Source organism: Dendrobates tinctorius, unplaced genomic scaffold (genome assembly GCF_039654945.1).
Source record: "Dendrobates tinctorius isolate UK_male_01 unplaced genomic scaffold, ASM3965494v1 ptg000064l, whole genome shotgun sequence".
NCBI classification, from domain to species: domain Eukaryota; kingdom Metazoa; phylum Chordata; class Amphibia; order Anura; family Dendrobatidae; genus Dendrobates; species Dendrobates tinctorius.
In genome coordinates this window covers 42,933,379-42,955,750 of record NW_027361732.1, presented here as the reverse complement: position 1 = coordinate 42,955,750, position 22,372 = coordinate 42,933,379, and the positions used below count along the sequence as shown (strand labels likewise).

Here is a 22,372-nt window from a genome sequence, read left to right as displayed (position 1 = left end):
ATGATCATGTGAACATTCTATTCATACTATATAAATATGTAAATGACACATTCATCTGAGTATAACAGTTGTAAAAGATGCATTATTTTTCTATTTTTTATATAATAAGCTACAGCCACTTTTTCCTGGCTTTCTGCCGTATTTAGTCAGTGTGCTGTCTGTGTGCACAATGGACAGCACACTGACCCCGTAATACCCCACTAATACGCAGCAGTACTGCACACAGACATGTCGATTCTATCAACAGTATGTTGCAAGTGCATCTGATCATAAAATCACGCTCACCTGTACAAGTCTACAGGTGCACGTGATGTCTTCTGAGTGCAGTCTGATTACCGCGGACTCAGAGACAATGGAGAAATTAAGTTATCTGTCTTCTCCACACCTGCGATACAAATCTCAGTAAGGTGACAAGCCCTGACCGAGTTTAATCTGAGTGACATTGGCATAATTGTTCCGAATCTCTTGCATGAGATATAAAGACTCGACGGCTGTTTGATCCTAGCCTCCGATGATGTCTGCTTAGATCTTCAGATATTAATCACTAACAAAATACACAAATATATACATATACCTTATTTTTCGGATTATATGACGTTTCGGATTATAAGATGCACCCCAAATTTTGAGGTGAAAAATAGGAATTTTTTTTTAATAAAATGGTGGTGCTTTGTATAATCCATGCGACTTATTGTGGTGACTGCGGTGAAGCGGAGTCCCAGGGTCGCTGCTGGAGGAGGCAGGAGTGGGGTGATGCTGCAGGCTGGGTTGAGGGGGTGTCCGATGTGCAGTGCACCGCTGCAGGTGTCTGGTGCTGTGGAGGTGTCCGGCGCTGCGGGTGTGTCCGGAGGTGCTGCAGGGGTCTCTGATGCTACTGCGGGGGTCTCCAGAGTTGCGCGGGGCTCTCCCAACATTTTGTGAAAGGCCAGAGCCCCCCACAGTTCCGTGGTTTCCTGTGCGGTGGACTCCGGGAAAATGGCCGCTGGGGGATGGCCCATGTGCAGATGGAGATCTCGGCATCAAGATCTCAGGAGATGAGAAAATGGCTGCTGGGGGAAGGCACATACGCAGATGGTGATCTCAGCATCAAGATCTCGGGAGATGAGATTTCAACGCCGAAATCTCATCTCCCAAGATCTTGATGCCAATCTCCATCTGCTCATGCGCCGTCCCCCGGCTGCCATTTACCCGGAGTCCACCACACAGGAGACCACGGAACTGTGGGGGACTCTGGCCTTTCACAAAATATCAGCAGAGCCCCCCGCAGCACTAAAGACCCCAGCAGCACCGCTGGACACCCCAGCAGCACCGCTTTATCCCAACCTGCAGCAACGGTACCAGTAAGGTGTATACACATTATAAGACGCGCCCCCGTTTCCCCCACAAATTTGGGGGAAAAAAGTGAGTCTTATAATCTGTAAAATACGGTACTATTTTTTATTGTAATTACACCCAGAAAATGGTAATGTTACTCCAATAAAAGTATTGTTATCGGACATTCCAATCCCTGACAAATCAACAACAGGATGGTGGGGGCTTGTATAATTACCCAAAATATAGGTTTAGGTTCAACAATGGTGAATTTACATTTTAATGCTTCCTGATATTTAAACACTATAAGATGGATCCTGCAGAGGTGAGAGGAAGGTAAATCCAGCTTCTAGTTGCTTGATGTCCAGGTTGGTCTTCAATTTGACTCATACATCTGTATCTCTTTAGGGATTAAAGCAATTGAGCATTTATGCTTGAAACTAACAAGACTGCTGCAATAACGCCATGATGTATTGTGTATTTCAATATGGCTCTGTTAACACTCCGAATACAAACAAGGTTTTTTTACGACATGCCACTACATCTCAGCTGTGGAATCAGTTTTATGCCATCTGCCTATCAGATGGTTTGTAACCAAGACTGCGTATTATTGCCACATGCCACATGGTTGACTTTCCTTCTCTAATATGCAGTTTGCTAAATATTTTCTAGAAATATGGTTGAGTATATATTTTTAAAATGCAATATCTCACTGAATTGATGAGAAAATTGTTTCACTGAATGTGCAAAGAGGTAACTACATTTTCCAGGATTTCTTAGAACATACTGTTTATTAAAGGATATGTCTGATTTAGACAATATTTCCCATATTCATTCTTCCATTAAGTTGAAGTGAGGGACGTGCTAACATTAGGGCTGAACCCCTTGCCCTGCCATTTTAACACAATGTTGTGGCTTCAGAATGGCAGAATTGTTTCTCAAAATGAATTCAAAATTACATTAATAATGGTTAAAAAAGCAGTCCCATCAAAGTTTTTATCCTCTTAATATATTTCAGTTATCATATTATATAGAACTATGTACTTACAATTGCTCATTTTGCCTTTCTACCCAGCTATTTTTTTTCCATTAGGTCTATGCCATCACGTGATTAAAAACCAACTAGCTGAATCCTTCTCTGCTCTATGTAGAAACAGGAGGTCAATTTTCCCTGTATCAGTCTATAGTCAATTAAAAAGTCCCTGGGAGTGGGAGGAGCGGAACAGGTGGGTCAGCAGTTGACAGGTGGAAAGATAAATGCAGTGAAAACAGACTTTCTGTTTCTACATAGATCAGAAAAGAGAGAAGAATTAAGTGGGTAGAAAGGCAAAATGAGCAATTTCAAGTACACAGTGCTGTATAATATGATGATTGCAATATATTAAGAGAATAAAAACTTTGATGCGCGTGTTTCATTAACCCCTTCATGACTGTAGGATTTTCCGCTATTGGATTTTCATTTTTTCGCTCCCCTTCTTAACTTTTTTATTTTTCCATCAATATTAGCCGTGTGAGGGCTTATTTTTTGGCTGGACAAGTTGTACTTTTGAACGACTCCATTGATGTTACCATATAGTGTACTGGAATACGGGGAAAAAAAATCCCAGTGCGTTTGAAATTGCAAAATAAGTGCAATTCCACAAACATTTTTGGGGTTGTTTGTTTACCGTGTTCACAAAATGCTAAAATTGACCTGCCAAATGATTCACCAGGTAATTACGATTTCGCAGATGCCAAACATGAATACAGATGCTTCTCACAAAATTAGAATATCATCAAAAAGTTAATTTATTTCAATTCTTCAATACAAAAAGTGAAACTCATATTGTATAGAATCAATACAAACAGAGTGATCTATTTCAAGTGTTTATTTCTGTTATTGTTGATGATTATGGCTTATAGCCAATGAAAACCCAAAATTCATTATCTCAGTAAATTAGAATACTTTGTAACACAAATTTGAAAAATGATTTTAAAATCCGAAATGTTGGCCTACTTAACCCCTTAGCGACCGCCGATACGCCTTTTAACAGCAGTATTTCTCTGTACTAAAACCACAGCGCCGCTAATTCACGGCGCTGTGGAGAAAGTGAATAGCGCCCTCCCAGTGTCGGATTTTCTCCGGGGTCTCGGCTGCTATAGTTCCTGTGACACATTTAAAGGGTTAATAAACTTCTTGAATGTGGTTTTGAGCACCTTGAGGGGTCTAGTTTTTAGAATGGTGCCACTTTTGGGTATTTTCTGTCATGTACACCCCTCAAAATGACTTTAAATATGATGTGGTCCCAAAAAAAAATGGTTTTGTAAATTTTGTTGTAAAAATGAGAAATCGCTGGTCAACTTTTAACCCTTATAACTTCCTAACAAAAAAAAATTTTGCTTCCAAAATTGTGGTGATGTAAAGTAGACATGTGGGAAATGTTATTTATTAAGAAATTTTTGTGTCACATCTCTCTGATTTAAGGGCATAAAAATTTAAAGTTTTAAAATTGCAAAATTTTCAAAATTTTTGCCGTTTTTTTCATAAATAAACACAAGACTTATCGAAGAAATGTTGCCACTAACATGAAGTACAATATGTCACGAAAAAACAGTCTCAGAATCAGCGGGATCCATTAAAGCGTTCCAGAGTTATATCCTCATAAAGGGACAGTGGTCAGAATTGTAAAAATTGGCCTGTTCATTAAGCCACAAACTGGCTCTGTCGCTAAGGGGTTAAATGTATGCTCAGTAATTACATTCAATACTTGGTTGGGGCTCCTTTTGCATCAATTACTACATCAATGTGCATAGCATGATGCAGTAATTGACAATAACACAATCTTCTTGACAATATCCCATAGATTCTCTATGGGGGTAAGGTCAGGAGAGTGCTGGCCAATCAAGCCCAGTGATACTGTTGTTTTTAAACCAAGTATTTGTAATTTTGGCAGTGTGGACAGGTGCCAAGTCCTGCTAGAGAATGAAATTTCCATATCCAAAAAGCTTGTTGCAGAGGGAAGCATGAATTGCTCAAAAATTTCCTGTTAGATGGCTGCGCTGACTTTGGTCTTGATAAAACACAGTAGACCTACACCAGCAGATGACATGGCTCCCCATACCATCACTGATTGTGGAAACTTCACACTAGACCTAAAGCAGCTTGTATTTTCTACCTCTCCACTCTTTCTCCAGACTCTGGGACCTTAATTTCCACTCCTTGTGGAGTGTGTCAATGACTGCCTTCTGGACATCTGTCAAGTCAGCAGTCTTCCACCTGATTGTGAAGCCTACTGAAACAGACTAAGGGACCTCTTTAAAGGCTTAGGAAGCCTTTACAGGTGTTTTTTATTTTTTCTAATTTCCTGAAATAATGACCTTTGGGTTTTCATTGGCTGTAAGCCATAATCCTCAGCATTAACAGAAATAAATACTTGGCATAGATCATTCTGATTGCAATGACTCTATCTAATATACGATTTTCACTTTTTGTATTGAAGAACTGAAATAAATTAACTTTTTGATGATATTCTATATTTGTGAGAAGCACCTGTAGGTTCTTTTTTTATTTACATGATATAGTAAAAATCCAAAGTACGGTATATAGTCGTGTATAAGCCGAGATTTTCAGCACATTTTTTTGTGCTGAAAACACCCCCCCCTTGACTTATACAAGACTCATTGTCCCAGAAAGCCGGGGGGGAGGGGGAGCAGCGGAGCAGTGGCAGGAGCCAGCGGCTGTTGCACAGTGACAGCTGCAGCCACCAGCTTCCAGCAGACATCATACTCAGCCTCCTCGCCTGTGGCTGCATCTCCTTCCCTGCATCTCCGTCCCAGCAGCTCTCCTGTGCTGAGCGGTCATGTGGTACCGCTCATTAAGGTAATGAATATGCTCGCATCTCCAATCCCATAGGCGTGGAGTGCATATTCATTATCTTAATGAGCGGTACCACGTGACCGCTCAGCACAGGAGAGCTGCCACATCGGGACAACGGGGATGCAGCGATGGCATGTGTAGGGTGAGCCATGCATACGATGATGGGACGGGGTGAGCCATGCATACAATGATGGTACGGGGTGAGCCATACATACAACAGAGGGAGCCACACATACCAGGACAGGACAGGGGAGCCACACATACCAGGACAAAACAGGGGAGCCACATACCAGGACAGGACCGGAGAGCCACATATCAGGACGGAACGGGGGAGCCACATACCAGGAGTGGGGAGCCACATACCAGAACAGGACAGGGGGAGCCACGTACTAGGACAGGACGGGGGAGTCAAAGGACAGGATGGGGGAGTCAAAGGACAGGACGGGGAGAGTCCCATACCAGGACAGGATGGGGGAGCCACGCATAGCAGGACAGGGATGAGGGGACAATGCATACCCGGCTTATACTCGAGTCAGTAAGCTTACCCAGTTTTCGGTGACAAAATTAGGTGCCTTGGCGTATACTCGAGTATATAAAGAAAAAAAGGTGCCATTTTCTGAGACCCACACTGCCTCTATTTTTCAGGATCTGGGACTGGTTGAGGGCCTATTTCTGATGATTTTATTGATTCCATTTTGGGGTAGATACGATGTTTTAATTGTCTGTTATTGCATTTTATTTTGCACCAAAAAAACATGTAATTTTGGCAGATCAGCTGTCGTGCCTGAAAAGATGCAAGCTCAGTGCCGAAGCCCATATCAAATGCCAGTACACAACCTATGACGTACCTATACGTATATAGCTAATCAGACGTTGTGCAAGATGTTTGAGCCATTCTGATCGGCTGTTGATGACCTGTCCTGAGAATAGAATATCCCCTTCAAATATTTTTTTACCCTCCCACACTATTTAACTATCATCTTTGACATGTTATAAATATTCAATTTAATTAAATAACCTGTGAGTTGTTAAAACTACATTAATTGTTGTCCCCTTTCAGGGACTTTTTTTTATTTAAATGCATGTTTTTGGGGCTAAAATATATACCGTATTTTTTGCAATTAAGTTTCATTAAAATTTTCGCAGTTTGGCTTTTTACCTACCGTGGTGGGTCTGTGGTTATAAATCAGCTGAGGAGCTCACAGAAAGATAATAGATGTACAAACTTCTTGCCAGATCATCGTAATTGTCTCACTGACGGAGTTAGCTCCCTAAGCTCATTCCATAGCCAGCAATGGACAGTACACCACAAATGCTATAGAAGGCAAACACTGCAAAATTTTGAATGAAACCCAATTGCTATAATGGTCTTTAGCCCAAATATTTTTTTTTACTTGAATTCTTTTAAAATATTATTTTGTTAATTTGTTTCAAGAAAAAATTTTACACCATTTTCCTTTTATAGCCCATGTATTGCACTGTTTATTGCTGGCAGCATAATGAACTGAGAAATCGGCAGTCAGCTTACCATGATGGCCTGACCCCTAGTACAGCATTTCAGTAAAAAAAAAAAATTCCCAAAGGCAAACAACCCTCCAGACCTTATAAATATATAAACCTCTTATCATGTGATCTATAAGGAAAATTGAGTGCCATTCAGGTCATTCACAGCTCAGGAATTACCCTGTGAGCCAGAGACATGAGCAGATAACATGAAGCATCTTTCTCTTTGGTTAATGCAGCCCCTCCATGCATTTCATTATATTCATTTTGGGTAAAACGTCTTGTGGAGAATACCAAGCCGGTATAAGGATACTTATATGCCATGCAATCCTCCTCTGGGAATTTAAATATGCAAATTTCTACTTCACAGAGAGAGAGGTCTAAAACTCTTGTGCCAACTATTGGAACTAGCAATCATAAAAGTTATTATCATCTTCTTAAAGAGAACCTTTCACCAAATGTTGAACGTGATACGCGATGTAATAGTGGCTGCAGAACAGAATAATACCTCTTTTTTTATTTCATTGAGATATGTAATGTGACATAGTTAAACTCAGCTGCATTGCCCTTCACCCCTCACTGACTCATGCACCAGATTTGACCAGGAGATCATGGCTGCCTATAGACCGAGGAACCTGCTGTGAGCTATAATGGGGGTGTGTTCTTCTTTCTTTTTCCTGTTACTGACAGTTTATGATTGGTCAACATCATATAGGGAGAAGAAGTAAACACCCTTATTGAAAAATATCTGATGATACCACTTATTAAGGTTCCAACATTTTGGATGCTAATATCTCCGTAACCGCGAGTTGAAATTAAAAAAAATCTGTGTCCAATTGAACATGACAAATTTGGTTAACAATCCTCTTTTATGGGCATTGCCCCATGACTTAGGATAGGATGCCAAACCAGAAATTTCATTTGCAAATTCCATACTACCAATAAGTGACAGTAGAGTTCCTGTCCTCTTCCTCTCTGAAGATGCAATTTGCATAATTACATTCATTTGCCATTGTTTTGTGTAGTTAGTTTAGTCAATTTACAACTGAATTGCCTCCATGACCATACAAAATTGATAGCTAAGTGCTAAGGTGGACAAAAAAAAACAGATCTCAGCATACAATTTAATGTGTATGGTTGTGTCTCAACTTGATCCTAACAGCAGATATTGGGGAAAAGAAAAAGTCAAGCATGTTAATTTTCAACAATCCTGATGTGTTTTGTTTTTAGGGTGAAAAGCCGCTGACATAAGTGTTTGACAGCAGCGTTCTCCTCTTTGCCTATGTGTTAAAGGGAATCTTTCACCCCTTTTTTGAGATATCATATAATGATATAATTCAATTGTGTGTCACATAAGGATTCTCTTAGTACTTTTGCTTCCCCCTGACCCCGCACCTTTCATGCATAAATACCTTTTTTATATCGTTTCAGATGTATGTAAACTGCCACGGTCCGGTCCGATGGGCGGGGCTTATTCAACTGCTCCCCCCCTCCCTGTTTTGCTCTACGCATTTCTTCTTTAATTCAGTCAACCTGAAATATCTGTTCAAACAGCTTTGCAAGATGTATAAATGGAGTAAACCTTTGCTCTCTCCTTAAGGCCCCCCTGAAAAGGATGCAATAGATTGAGGAGTGTATTGAGTTACATTATAAGTAATGTATACCTAATTTATTCTTCTAGCTATATATAAATCCCTGTGATGTATTGTAATGTGGATTTCTGGTTTACTCTCATGAAACACAAAAATATTCTAAAGATTGTTGCTCACTACATTTTGCCATGATTGACAGATCACTTTTACAAGAGGTGTGTTAAAATATTACATGGAACTTTACATTTATTATTGACCATATAAAAAGGCAAAGGTAAAATTTTACAAGTTTTTATTGGAATTGTAGAACCAGTTATTTATTGGTGGGTTTACGTATTTAACATAAAAATATAAAGAGTGCCATCTGGTATGCTTGTTTATTGGCCCGATCACCTGGTGGAGAATTGAATGTGTACTGATGCAACAAAACGTACTGACGAACAGCTCAAATAGCCTATAGAAAAAAGGGTTATGTCCATGGTCATCCTACTCGTAGTGCTTATCTAATATTGATCTAGTCCATGTTCGAGACACATATGACTTTTAAATTATATTTCCTATTTACATATATATATTTTTTTAATCCCATCCAGGTCTGACAGCAGCGGCTGCAGCTGCTGCCGCTGCGACCAATGCTGCAATAGCAGAAGCAATGAAGGTTAAGAAAATAAAGTTAGAAGCTATGAGCAACTACCACAGCAGCAATGCACAGCACGGTGCAGACTCGGACAATGGGGATCTTAATTCAAGTGTTGGTAAGCATCTGTGAAACTTTAAATCTCATGCCCACTGTACTTTTTTCAATCTAACGCAAACTGACCGATGGTACGTGTTTGAAATCAACAACATGTCAATATTAAAAAAACTTCAGTGTCAAAAGTTTAATAAAAAACTCATGTAAAAAGCACATCTTTTTCTGCAACATCAAAAACTCATTAAATGCTCATTGTGGGAACGAAACCTTTAATGGTCTAAAAAATCTTTGACATTTCTATAATTACTCAGATTATGCATCCGTATTCCTTTGAATAAGTTGTTCTTTGATTAAAAAAATTACCAACTGCCAATATGCATTAAAACGGTGGTCGTTAAGGGGCTTTATTCCCTCATTGCTGTTTTAAAATGGTGATCGGGAATAAGGTGTAGCACCCCTCAGAGTCAGAAACCCTCTGGGGTTTTAGCTACCGAGGGTAGCTGAGACCATGGAGGATATGATCAGGGATGGCTTGTCCATTCCCTGATCATGTGATTAGCGTTATTCAATGAATAACGGCGATCAGGTAAAAAAAACTTTGATGTGGATATAAAAATTTTTTTTGACCTCTTGCATGATATAACATCAGAGGAGAGATAAATAGGGTCCCCTAGTCCTCCACAGTACCTTTATACCGGATCTGCCATCCCCAGTCACACTCCTTATTATGCTGAAATAAAATGGCGGGCGCATGCACAGTGCACCCACCAAGATCTGCCTCCCTGCACCCAGCAACATTTTACATTTTTTTAAAATTGAAATTTTTATGGAAAAATACATTTTTCAATTTTTGCAGAAAAAGAAAAAAAAATTAGCCAATTTTAATTTTTCTCTATCATTTATAGGTTGTCAACGAATATTGTTCTATAATAATACTTTGACTTTCGGTTAAACATTTTCAAGTACATAAAGAGTAAAAGCTCATGAACAAACAACCACATACATTCAAACAAAAGGAAAAAAGAGGGGATATAATATAGAATGTTGTGGCCTATTAATATCCATCTCATAGAGGTCAAATATTTAACAAGGCCCAAAAGAAATCCCAAGGAGACCAAATAAGATTAAATCTCTCTACAGTATTGTTATTAATTGCTGATTTCCTTAATGCTATAATATAGATCTATATTACCAGAAGCGCTATTGTCGCCATCTGCATAGTGATACAGCAGAGCCGCAGAGACAGTCCTGTGTGCACGAGATGTATCTGGCTAGCTGTGCTCGTCCTGACCAGGAGCCGTACAAGGCCATGGAGCAGCGCTTCAACCCTTACACGTTCAACGGAGGAACTGTACTGGCTCTTGCAGGGGAAGACTTTGCTATCGTTGCATCAGATAATATAGATCTAGTTGGGAAGGTGGAGAGGTTTGCTTCCAGTGGTAGGGAATCGGCAACATTTTTCATTGACTGCTGGCTTTTGATTACTGTGACAGACCATATCACAGTGCTCAAAAGCCCCAATATTTAGTAAATATGGCAGCACTTGCTCTGTGCCTCTTTCTTCTCTCCTTGTAGTTGTTCTGGGAGAGAAGAGAGATATACTACGTTCAAGTGTTGTTCTGTCAGAGAATAAAGTAAAAAAAAAGAATTCTAACTCCGTTTCTGAAAATCGTTCTGCAACCTCTTAATCGCTACCTTGATCACCCTTCCCCATGTCATCCCCCTTGTGAAATTATTTTTTTTTCATAATTTTTATTTTTTCCATTCTTTGCAGTTAGGGTTAAGCATTGGGGTTAGGACCAGGGATAATTAGAGCTAAGGTTAGGCTTGTTAGAGTCAGGCTTACATTTTTTTCAAAAGTGGAAAAAATCTAAAAAAAAAAATACTAGTGTTAGGTTACGTTTAAGTTTGATAGTGTTAGATGACTTTTAAGTCTAGTAGTGTTAGATTAGGGTTTAGGTTTCTCTGTTAGGCAGGCATAAACAATATAAAAATGCCACACAGAATGTTCACCGCAGAGCTGGCATTCACCCTTGCTCTAGCAGTTCAGCCATGATACAGAATCTGCCTCTGAAGCCAAGCAGTTTTCAGACAGTGACGACTGCTCTTCTTTCATGGGATCCCACAGCCCATGATAGTGGAGTCGGTTATCACTGCTGAAGCTTCAGAGGCAGAACCAAATTCTGCAATCCTTCCTTCACTGATTTCACGACAGTTCCTTTTCCGTGCAAATTCACCCTTTTTTAGCAGCCCCTGGTGTAAAATTTGATGTAACTAATTTTACTCCCTTTGATTTTTTTTCCGAATTTTCATTACCCCAGAAGTCCTATAATTGGTTGCCCACCAAACAAATTGATGTGCGTGTCAATATATTTCCCAAAAGTTACTTTCATTCTCATTCCTGGATCCCCACAAATGTCCCTGAAATAAAAAATTTAGACACTATCCTAAACATGGGATTAGTTAAAAAAAAACCCGCACACTGCTACTACTGGGCAACAAAATCTTTCCACAGCAGCCCTGTATTTGCAGCCGTCATTTTCCGAACCTACTATGAAACCCTACTGAGATTTCTTCCTTTTAGTGACAATTACCAAATACCAAAATATGGCGTCAAGCTATACAACATGTGCGAGAGCACATTAGGCTACACTTCCACCTTTATAATTTACAAAGGGTAGGGATCATCAAATTAGCCCACCAAGTGGCCGCCAGACAATTGGCATCCCAGGTATAATTGTCTGGGAGCTAATGACTCCCTTTCTTCATCAAGGATACCACCTGTATACTGACAACTATTACATGAGTACCTTCTATATAAATCCCTACATGCTGCAAATACAAGGTCCTGTGAGACAGTCAAGAAAAAACAAACAGGGTTTCTGTCATATATGATAGGCATTGACTTGTCGGACCAGGTGCTTCAACTGTATCTGGTAAAGCAGAAGACCAGGGCCTGGTATAAAAAGGTAGCAATCTACATCATCTAGATTTCTACCCACAACAGCTTTGTCCTCCGCAGGAAGTCTCAAGGATCAGTCACTTTTCTTCTGTTGCTCTTGAAATACAGACAAATTTGTTTTCCAAAATTCACATTGTGCTCTTTCTGTTTCACGCCTTGCCATTTGTCAAACCAGAACTTTCTGACTACTTGTGGGGAATTTCCGCACGCATAAGAAAGTGAGTAACAAACTGGGGGGTCCACTTTTCGGTGTTACCTCTTGGAAAAGTGAGAAATTTGGAGCTGAAGCTAGATTTTTCTGAAAAAAATTAACATTTTTTGATAACACATTTCCTTTAATGTGCGATTTGCATTTTATAAAGTCTAATATTGCTTAAAACAGCGATAAAAAAGAGGCTCCCCTGGAAATACGGCCTGTGTCACTTATTTTTTAGAAAAAGGAAAGTCCAACTCAAGGAGTAAAATCCAGAATTTTCTTTATTTATTTCATTAAAATACAAACATGGCTGCTATAGTCATCATTGTGGTTTTTACCCTGACATGGAATAGCCACACAGAAAGTGCCCAGGAGGTTCAGAACCCATGTCAGGGTAAAAACCTCAATGATGACTATAGCAGTCATGCTTGTATTTTAATGAAATAAATAAAGAAAATTCTGGATTTTACTCCTTGAGCTTGACTTTCTTTTTTCTATGAAGTATTCCAAGACGTCCAAGTGGAGACGTGTCCTTGCTCGGACCTTGCTGCAGCATCAATGAGGGGTGAGCTGAACTAAATCCTTTTTTCTCCACTTATTTTTTAACTGATTTCGTAAAGCTTGTGCGGTGCCAACGTGAGACACCTCAGTGCCTCTTCAATAGACCTTTATTCTAGAGAAGTGGCAGGGATCATTCTATTCATATATTTACATGCTTGTTTAATGAGTCAGTAATCCAGGAGAAATAGAGATTTTAATAGAGCGTATTATTAATCCAAATAAGTCATGCAAACAGTTGTGAACTTGTTACTGCCGAATTGCAAAGGTCGAAATGTAAAGGGAGTCGCAGCCGGCCAGAGATGCAAATAGGTAATTATTTTATCTCCTACATTCCAATTTAAAATGATAACCTTGAGTTCAGATGCTGCTACAGGAATTACCATTCTGCGAGAAGGTGGAAAATAAAACATGGGATTTCGAAAAATAAAGCATTAATGGCCTGAGAGAGAAATAAAATATGGCCGTGACGCCTTATCCCCCTCACCCAGAATCAATTGGATTCTTTTAGTTTAATATTTACTTGCTAAGATGAGATGTTAGTCTGCTTGGTGATAAACAGTCGGCTGCTGGCATCTGAAGGTGACCTGTCAGTTCATATGGACAAATCTCCTGCTTACTGAAATGTACAAAATAAATCATTAAAGCAGGCAGGTGCTCATTCCTAGATTTAAATCACCATAGATTTATGATTTGAATTAATGCTTCATTTGGTCATTGAAATAGATGCTGACAAAATGATATGCAGTAGCTGAATCTTCCATACTGTAGCCGTCCTAATATTGATTGCTGAGATGTCTGCAATCTCGTCTTTATATCAAGTAGTTTCTTGTGACAGGTTGCTTGATATGGCCCATATTATTGATAAGACAATGGCGTTCATGGCACACACACAATTTTCCTGAACATTAATATAAATTGCTATATTTGTGTAGAAGGAGAGGAGGAGGTGAAGAAGAAAGTGAATGTAATACTTTAATAATAGGGGCAAATAGACACTTGGTTTAGTGAGCGCATAAATGTTCTTGAAGGTGCATTGTAGCAAAGTCAAATTTTTTTTTCCGGAGAATAGAGAGAGTGAGGATATAAAGGGCAATGGAAAAGTGAAAGCTGGAAGTCATTCGTTCAGGTCCTGTGGGGTTTTTATCACAATGGTGAAATACATGCACACCTTTACCATGTGAAGATGTAGCAGAGCTGAATCTGTTACTTTGCTTTATGATGCTAATGATAATGTGGTTATTATTTAGGTTGATGCTGTAGAGCAGGGGTGGGGAACCTCAGGCCCCAGGGCCATTTACGGCCCTCGATGACCTTTTATCCGGCCCTCGAGCAGATTCTCAGAGACCGCATTCTTGGGCAGGGAGCTGTATTTTGATTGCCACAATCTCATTAATTTCTTCTTGCTCTGTTAGCACATACACAGTGTTCACTGCTGAACACTGAAGGGCATGCAACGAAAGATTACGTCCTGACTCCAGTGTCAGTCAGGATGTACTTTGTGGGCGGAGTTTGTACGGCCCCCGAAGGATGGTATAAATATCCAAATGGCCCTTGGCAGAAAAAAGATTCCACACCCCTGCTGTAGAGTATCAGCAATTCTTTACAAACAATAGGTAATAGTGTGATTCTGTACTAGGACTTCTCTCCATATTTGTTATACTATCAGTACAGCAACACTCATGCAGCTGACATCCATCGCTCCTGACCACCATATTATACATTGCACAACTTGGCTGAATATATTTATTTATTTTACTCACTTATGTGGCACCATTACTTCCTCAACTCTTTACTGTCCCCATTGGGGCTCACAGTCTAAATTCCCTATCAATATCAGGGAGGAAATCAGAGAAGCTATAGAAAGCCCACGCAAACACTGTGGGATGTGACCTCAGGACCCCAGTGCTAACCACTGAGCCACAATGCTGTACATATGTGTGTTCTGCATAGTAAAGGCCATAGCTGACACCTCTGGATATGGCTTATTTACAGTGAGTCGCAGATTTCAATCAGAACACGAAATCCTTCTCTCCACTGACATCATGTGTTGGTGAGCGAGTCAAGAAACCCGAATACACATCAGATGGTCAGCCAATCTTCTAAATTATAGGGTTCAGACAACTTTTATGTGTATGGAGACACACAGGATAAGGTCTCATTCATTTGTCCATTTGGTTCTGTGATGCCACCTGTGTGCGATCCATGTGCTGTCTATTTTTAACATTACAATGGATAGGAGAAGCTTTGCAATTTGTTTATTTTTTCATACGAGAAAAACGCTGATGAAACACTGATGGTAAAAAGTGAAACACTAATGAAAACAGAGCATTTTAGCATATAAGAAAAATGACTGATGTTTGAATGAGACCTTGCTACATTTTATATGTTCTGGCTATTTCTGTCCTTTATGCACCTTGCATTCTGCATTTTCACCTGTTTTTTCCAGTCGCATGACATATCTCCTAATTTGCAATCGATGCTGAGCTGATGGGAGATAACTAGCTACTATGATCTCTCCGACAAACAGCATTGCACAGGGAGGATGGATTCTTGCTCTTCATTCCTTAGTTAGCACAAAGAGACAAGGCACAGCAGCATGGATGAAATTATACAGAGCTACTGAGTAATGTAGATGTGAATCCAGCAATAGTGAGAGGTAAAAGACTTGCAAGAAAGCTCAGATTGATTTTTTCTGTGTCTTTCTCTAAAGCCCCGTTACACACTGCGATATCGCTAGCAATATCGCTGTAAAGTCACCGATTTTGTGACGTTGCAGCGATATTGCTAGCGATATCGCTGCATGTGATTCTTACCTCCGACCGGCTCCCCCGCTGGTTATCGCTGATTGCGCGACAAGCTCCTGGACCATTCCTTGTCGGCCACTTCCTGCGGCGCTTCCTGTGGCGCCGACGAGCTACGCGTGGAGCCGGGCGGGAGGACGTCTGGATCGCCGCGTCTGACGGGTAAGTAGCGATCCCCGTCCCCAGCGATGTCACTGGTGAGATCTGCCTGTGTGGCAGCTCACTAGCGACCACCTAGCGATGCACCAGCGATCCTGACCGCGTCATATCGCTGGTCGGGATCGCTGGTGCATCGCTAGGTGTAACGGTACCCTAACTGTTCTCTCACTCTACTTCTCACTCCTCCTCCTCATATATTGTAAAAGGATATGTAGCCTAAAACCTCACTGTGATGGCACTTTTGTCATAATGGATGGTGAGTTCAGAGAGCAGAGGAAGGGGATGAAGTGGCTCATGAGTGGAGAAATAAGCAGATTTGTCTGATAAAACATAATGTAAGGTTTTTTATTCACTTTTACTATAAATACAATTTTGTTTAAAATGCAATTTTTATTTAAATCTAAATAAATGAGTTGTTTACTTTCAGAAAACTATTCTCCAAAATCTCAGTTATAGTAAAAAGAAACAAATGGTGGTTTTCTAACCCTCCCTGTGTTCTACACTCTGTCCCTAATGGGGACCTGGCTTGTGCTTTCTGGCTGCAGCAGTAAAGTCAAGTCAATAATGCTGCAGTCAATCACAGAGCTCAGGATCCAGAGAGGGTAAGTAAGGCATTTTTTTTAAATGATAATAGAACCTTTAAAGAAAAGTTTTCTGGAGGAAAACAGTCCCTTTAATGAGGCAGTTTAAGAGGATTATAGTATGCAACTTTATAAAAGTCACATTGACCTGCTGGTACCTGAATAGAGATCGATTTAACTTACCAGAAACATAAGTGATTCTAATCCACATACAAGGAAGCAGAATAACTCTTCTATGCATTGTACATTTTACGAATCTATGGATAGTTTCAACAGATTTTCCATGGAGAATCTTTACCACATAGTAGTGTGTGATACACAGAACTTGTAAGCACACATCAACAATAGTAAATGGCTTGCTTCGAAGGAAATGAGTTCATACTTATTCAGAATGTGATCTCAAAACAGATGCCCCAAGAAATCTCATTGTTTAACCTACATACATACAAAAATGTTATTATTTCTTAAGGAAATGAATCAGTCATGAAGACATTGAAGCTGTGTGCTCCAAAACATAGGAAACACAGACCCTCGTAATCCCCTGCCATAATAGAGTCATAAAAAGTCGCAGAATGTAGTGAAAGGGAATAATGGGAATATTTAACACAATGCTAACGTTTGATTTGCACTAAAGGTGCTGAGATTCTGTGAATGTCTGATTATTAGTAACGTCTAGATGTAACTATTTACGTTAGATATGTTGATTGAAAAAGTTTCCATCCTAAAGTGTTAATATCATCTAAGACTTTCATGGATGAGACAGAAATAGCTTTGTACAGCTTCTGCTACTACAGGTGGAGTCTGTTCTGAAATTCTCATAAAAATGAATGGAAGTTCAAGAAACATTATAGCACAGCGAGCTAGGGGGTTTCCAGAAAATTAAGGAAAAAGTTTTACTTGCCAAGTTACTATTTTTTCCATAACTGTCCTTCATGTATATGGGCGTTATGGACCCTGCTTATACTGCAGCCCCTCTTTCAGTAGTCCAAATATTATGAAATAATTTTCTTCCCTTCCTTAAAAGCTGACATGAAAAAAAAAACTAAAATTGGCTTTCCAGTAGTGATGAGCGAGTATACTCGTTGCTTGGGTTTTCATGAGCATGCTCGGGTGTCCTCCAAGTATTTTGGCGTGCTCGGAGATTTAGTTTTGGTCGGTCTAATCTGCATGATTTGCAATTTGTAGACAGACTGAATACATGTGGGAATTCCCTAACAAACAGGCATTCCACACATGTATTCAAGCTGTCTAGCAGTCGCAAATCATGCAGATGAGGCAACAAAAACGAAATCTCCGAGCACGCCAAAATACTCGGAGGACACCCGAGCAATGAGTATACTCGCTCATCACTACTTTACAGACTCTGAAATTCTCTACAAGTTGGTTAAAATGGTACTCTATAGCTTTCCATGTTTGTACATGTCCAGCATTGATGTTACATGTGAACGTGTTGCCACTGCAGCCCATCACTTCCTGTAACAGGGGCTTTTCTTACCATTGTGGTCACAGAAGTAGCCAGTGATTGGCAGCTGTCATATGTCGAGATGACACAACTTCCCTGGAAATGGGAACAGAGAAACCAGCAGGGAGCTTAGTGAAGCATATTTACATGACCAGCCAGAAATTGATAAGAGGACTGTTAATTCTGTTGTTAGTTTGGAGCATAGTCAGCTCTTTGGGTAATATTTTATATGGCTGGAAAACCACTTTAATAAGGCAATTCTTGTGACATACGCAAATTCCAGTATCTGTCCAGGTTCATATACTTTTTTATAGAGATCATTTATTGGTGAGCTAGTAAATATATTTAGAGAAGATTGGTTCTCAGAGGTTCTTTTGGCAGTTAACATAAATGCTAAAATTCGAAAAGGGTCAGGTGGCGTTGCTCTCAAGAGGAGGCACTTTCCAAAGTGATGTAAAGCCCATGTTCCAACTTGAGGCCTGTTGGTAGCAGTATTGGTGAGGTGGAACACTTACAAAATATTTTGAAAATATTCTTCACCCTTTAATGTAGGAAAGTTATCTGGTTCTCTAGGATAAGAATGAATGATTTTGTTTATATTTTTCTATCTGTATAATTATCATGTTGTCTGTAGGAGTCTTCTGATGCTGTTGATAAAAGGGACTGGGGTAGGTTGGATTTTATCATGCTTGACTATTGTTTTGAGCTCTGCTATGTTTCACCTTTTGAACAAATAGAATATCTGTTCAGCTGCATCAAACAAGAGTAGGCAGGCATAAATAACAACTGACTGCTTTCTTATGTGTGTGGTTGGCTTAAGATGTTTGTCAGGTTTTAGGATTTGTTAATCTCACTTGTTGGTTCAGTTTTGGCTTAAGGGGGTTTTACACATAGCGATATCGCTAGCAATATCGCTAAAACGTCACCGATTTTGTGACGTTATAGCGATATCGCTAGCGATATCGCTATGTGTGATACTTACCTCCGACCGGCTCCCCCACTGTCCATCGCTGATCGCGCGAGATCGGGCGGCTCCATTTCTTGTCTGCTTCCTGCTGGGCTTCCTGCTGTGTGAGACGAGCGACGCTGGACGCGGGCGGGAGGACGTCTGGATCACTGTGTGGGAAAGGTAAGTATCGTGTGCTGTGTCGCTGCTGCATCGCTGTGAGATCTTCCTGTGTGGAAGCTCACTAGCGATCATTTAGCGATGCACCAGCGATCCTGACCGGGTCGGATCGCTGGTCGGATTGCTGGTGCATCGCTAAATTTAAAAGGGCCTTTAAAGTGTTATTGCACTTTTGGAAAACTTTTGACATGGTATAGAAAAAACATAATTGATCATTGGGGATCCAGATGCAGAGTCCACCATGGATTGCTGAAATAACAGGCCAGAAGAGCTCAACTGACAGCTGTTCTCCTCAATAGAAATCCATGAGCTTGTCTTCTGGCTTAGAGGACATCAGCACTTGACCCAAAAGGGTTTTAGCATTTCAACTCCCATCAAAATGAAACTTCTCAAATGGCTCAATTTCAAATTTTTTCTGAAAGGACAGTTACTTTTTAAGTTATCAACAAAGGTAGGTTTTATCATAGTTTAGTGTAAGGCTATATTCACATGTCCAGAAAAGATCCTATACAACTTTTTAGTCTGTTTTTCAAAAACTTCTCTGCTGGATCTTTTTTTTTAACATTAAAAAGTATAGACAAGAGATCCATTAATTGGCTAATCCATTGTTCTCCCATTTCAAATCGATCGTTTTTTTATTTGCTGGAATCTGTTAAGGCCCTTTTACATTTAGCGATGCACCAGTGATCCCGACCACGATATGACGCGGTCAGGATCGCTGTTGCATCGCTAAATGATCGCTAGTGAGCTGCCACACAGGCAGATCTCACAGCGATGCAGCAGCGATACAGCGGACGATACTTACCTTGAGACGCGGTGATCCTGACGTCCTCACGCCCGCCTCCACATGTCGCTCGTCTGCGCCACAGGAAGCCCAGCAGGAAGCGCCCAACGAGAAATGGAGCTGCGCGATCAACGACAGACAGCGGGAGAGCCGGTCGGAGGTAAGTGTCACACATAGAATTATCGCTAGTGATATCGCTGCTGCGTCACCAAATCGGTGATGCTTTAGCGATATTGCTAGCAATATCGCTATGTGTAAAACCCCCTTTAGAAAGGAAAGACAACAGATGGCTAATTAACTGGTCTGTTATCTATAGATTGTGATGGTAAAAAAATGGATCCAGCAGATCCAGTTTTTGAAAAACAGACTAAGAAGATGTGTCAGCACAACTTTTTGCCAGTGGAACTCTGCTGAGTCCGTCCTAATGGATCATTACTGGACATGTTAATATAGCCATAGCAGGAATATTCTGCTTTGGCGCTCCAAGGGTGAATCATTGGTGTGAAATGACCCGATAAGGTAGGTAGATACCGACAGGAAGTGTTTAAACGGGTTGCTGCTTTGTGTCTAGAATTCCTTCTGTTTATTCTGTGTCTAAAAAAAAGTTTGCAGCTTCACCATTAGACAGAAAGTCTCCAAGACCTTGAGAAATCAAATAAAAGGAAAGTGAAATTTCAGGCCACTGAGCACAGCACTGCAGTTGCACATCTGATTCTCTGCCTTGGCAATGTTAATGAACCTAAAATCCTCCCAATAATTAGATGAGGGAATTGCTTATATTTTCAAACAGATGATGCTGCTATAATGAAACGATTGACAGGGAATTTAGGAGTATCTACGCTGGTAATTTGGTTTATGTTGAAATAAAAATATATTTTACATAACTTTATGCTGAGATCGATGGAGGTAAGATAATGTCAAAGTTAACTAGGTACGTTAAAATGGAAAGGGAGGTATTACTTAAAGAATATTACAATATGATGTTTGTTATGTGTTGCACTTTTTTGTTGTTGTAATAACTGTTTTTTTTATTTTATGTATTTTTTGTACACTTGTTCTGCTTGGGTCCCTTAAAAAGGACTAAGACTCCAGAGATGGAGTCGGATTGAGTGCACAGCTGTAACTGCTGATGAGCTAATTGCTCCTTATCTCTCAGACCCATTCATCTTCATTTTTTACCAATTACAGAGAATTATCTGTGTTCTCAGTTGGATATGAGAGTTAATCCTTTTTGGTTAAGCTGGCAGTGCTGTGAGCAGATTCTAAATAGTCGGGTGAAGAAGCCATCAGAAGCTTGCTCCGCAACAGTGTATAGTTCAATGACAATATTTCCAATTCATAACATGTTTTGTATTACTAAAGCCTTCGTATTGAATAAAATCCTTATATAATGAGACAAAGAGAAATAAGACTCTTTAATGCAGATATGCAAATCTTCGTATTATCTTAATGAATATCATTGATTATATTTTTTACATGAGAAATAGGTGATCTGCTAAGTAAAATGCTTACTGACCAAGGAAAGAAAAAGTATTCAGTTGATAAAATCTGATTTTTTTTTCTCTGTGTCTGTAATAGCACCACGGTCTTATTATACTTTGCTTCTCATGTGATTCTAATCTCTAATGGAGCCTGCAATTTATTTTCCCTTTTTTAAAAGTTAAGGGTTCCCTTCTTTCCTCTCTCACCAATGCAAAGGTTAATTTAATAAAAAACATCTAAGGTAAGGTTTGCGATACATATTTGCTGGGCCAGCCAGACAATGTAATGTGCATGGCGTTGCCCCTACTGTATCCTAACTAATGGAATTTAGGGGAAGGATTAACATGTGTAATTTCAGCATGCCCAATTCCTGGTTTTCAGGGGAGATATCACTGTCTTCTTAACATCCAGCCAAGAGTGCATGTATATCGAGAATCTTGGAGAAATAACAGTCAGCTGTAGCAAGGTTTCGGCTGGCAGTTGTTGAAAGTATCCTGTATAGTCGATAAAAGGGAAGTTCATTTGCACATCCATCCAGGATATATATATATATATATATACATAAATACATATATATATGTATATATATATTGTGAGGTAGCGCTGTCATTCAAGTAGGGGATACTCGCTCAGCAGCCACAAAATCAGATCCGGCACAGGTTTTCATAAAGCTGTCATGTCAGACGCTGTTCACACCACAGCATCCGGCAGGCAGAGGTAGTTCCACCTCCAGCCACTATAGCCTCAGTGGCGCCGGCTTGATCTTCAGGCTCTCGGGGGTTAATCCTGCTGGAGACCAGGTTGGAAGGTTAGTCACACCCACGGTCTTTAAATAGTCAGGCTGGCATATGGGCGTCGCCGATTATAGCTTGTGTTTCATACCAAGTGGTTCCGGTCTGGAGTGGAGGTGCTGAAGAGAGAGAGATTCGTATCTGGTGGCGTATGATCCATCGTTATCCTTTCTCCTTCCCATATTTGTGTTTAGTGGTGCCCTGTTCACATTACTGTATATTCCTGTGTGTGTGCGGCGCAGTGCTGTTTAAGTTCTCCCTGTCTATCTTAATTTGTGTGGGGGCTTTGGTGGTGTGACTCCTCACTGGGTGGAGGGTGGAGGGTTAAGTGCAGGGCTGAGCAGGAGACAAGGAAAGGTTGGAGGCTCAGGCATTTGCACCATCAGCAAAAACCCTGGGTTGAGGGTCAGACAGGGTTTCCCCTAGTTACAGGGACATCACAGGGGCCCCGGCAATTACAGCCTTAGTTGAACTAAGCCCCACGTGACATTATAATCGGCCCACATTGTTT

At 40.3% G+C, this 22,372-nt stretch overlaps 1 protein-coding gene across 7 annotated transcripts in view; it reads left to right on the top strand.

The window, feature by feature from the left end:
• Window positions 1-22,372, top strand: part of DACH1 (dachshund family transcription factor 1) — a 502,896-nt gene that overhangs the window by 233,919 nt on the left and 246,605 nt on the right. For all 7 annotated transcript variants that reach the window (XM_073580370.1, XM_073580369.1, XM_073580368.1 and 4 more), the window contains exon 3: window positions 8,856-9,017. In XM_073580370.1, the coding sequence (XP_073436471.1) occupies window positions 8,856-9,017 (162 nt within the window). The remainder of the gene's footprint in view (window positions 1-8,855; window positions 9,018-22,372) is intronic.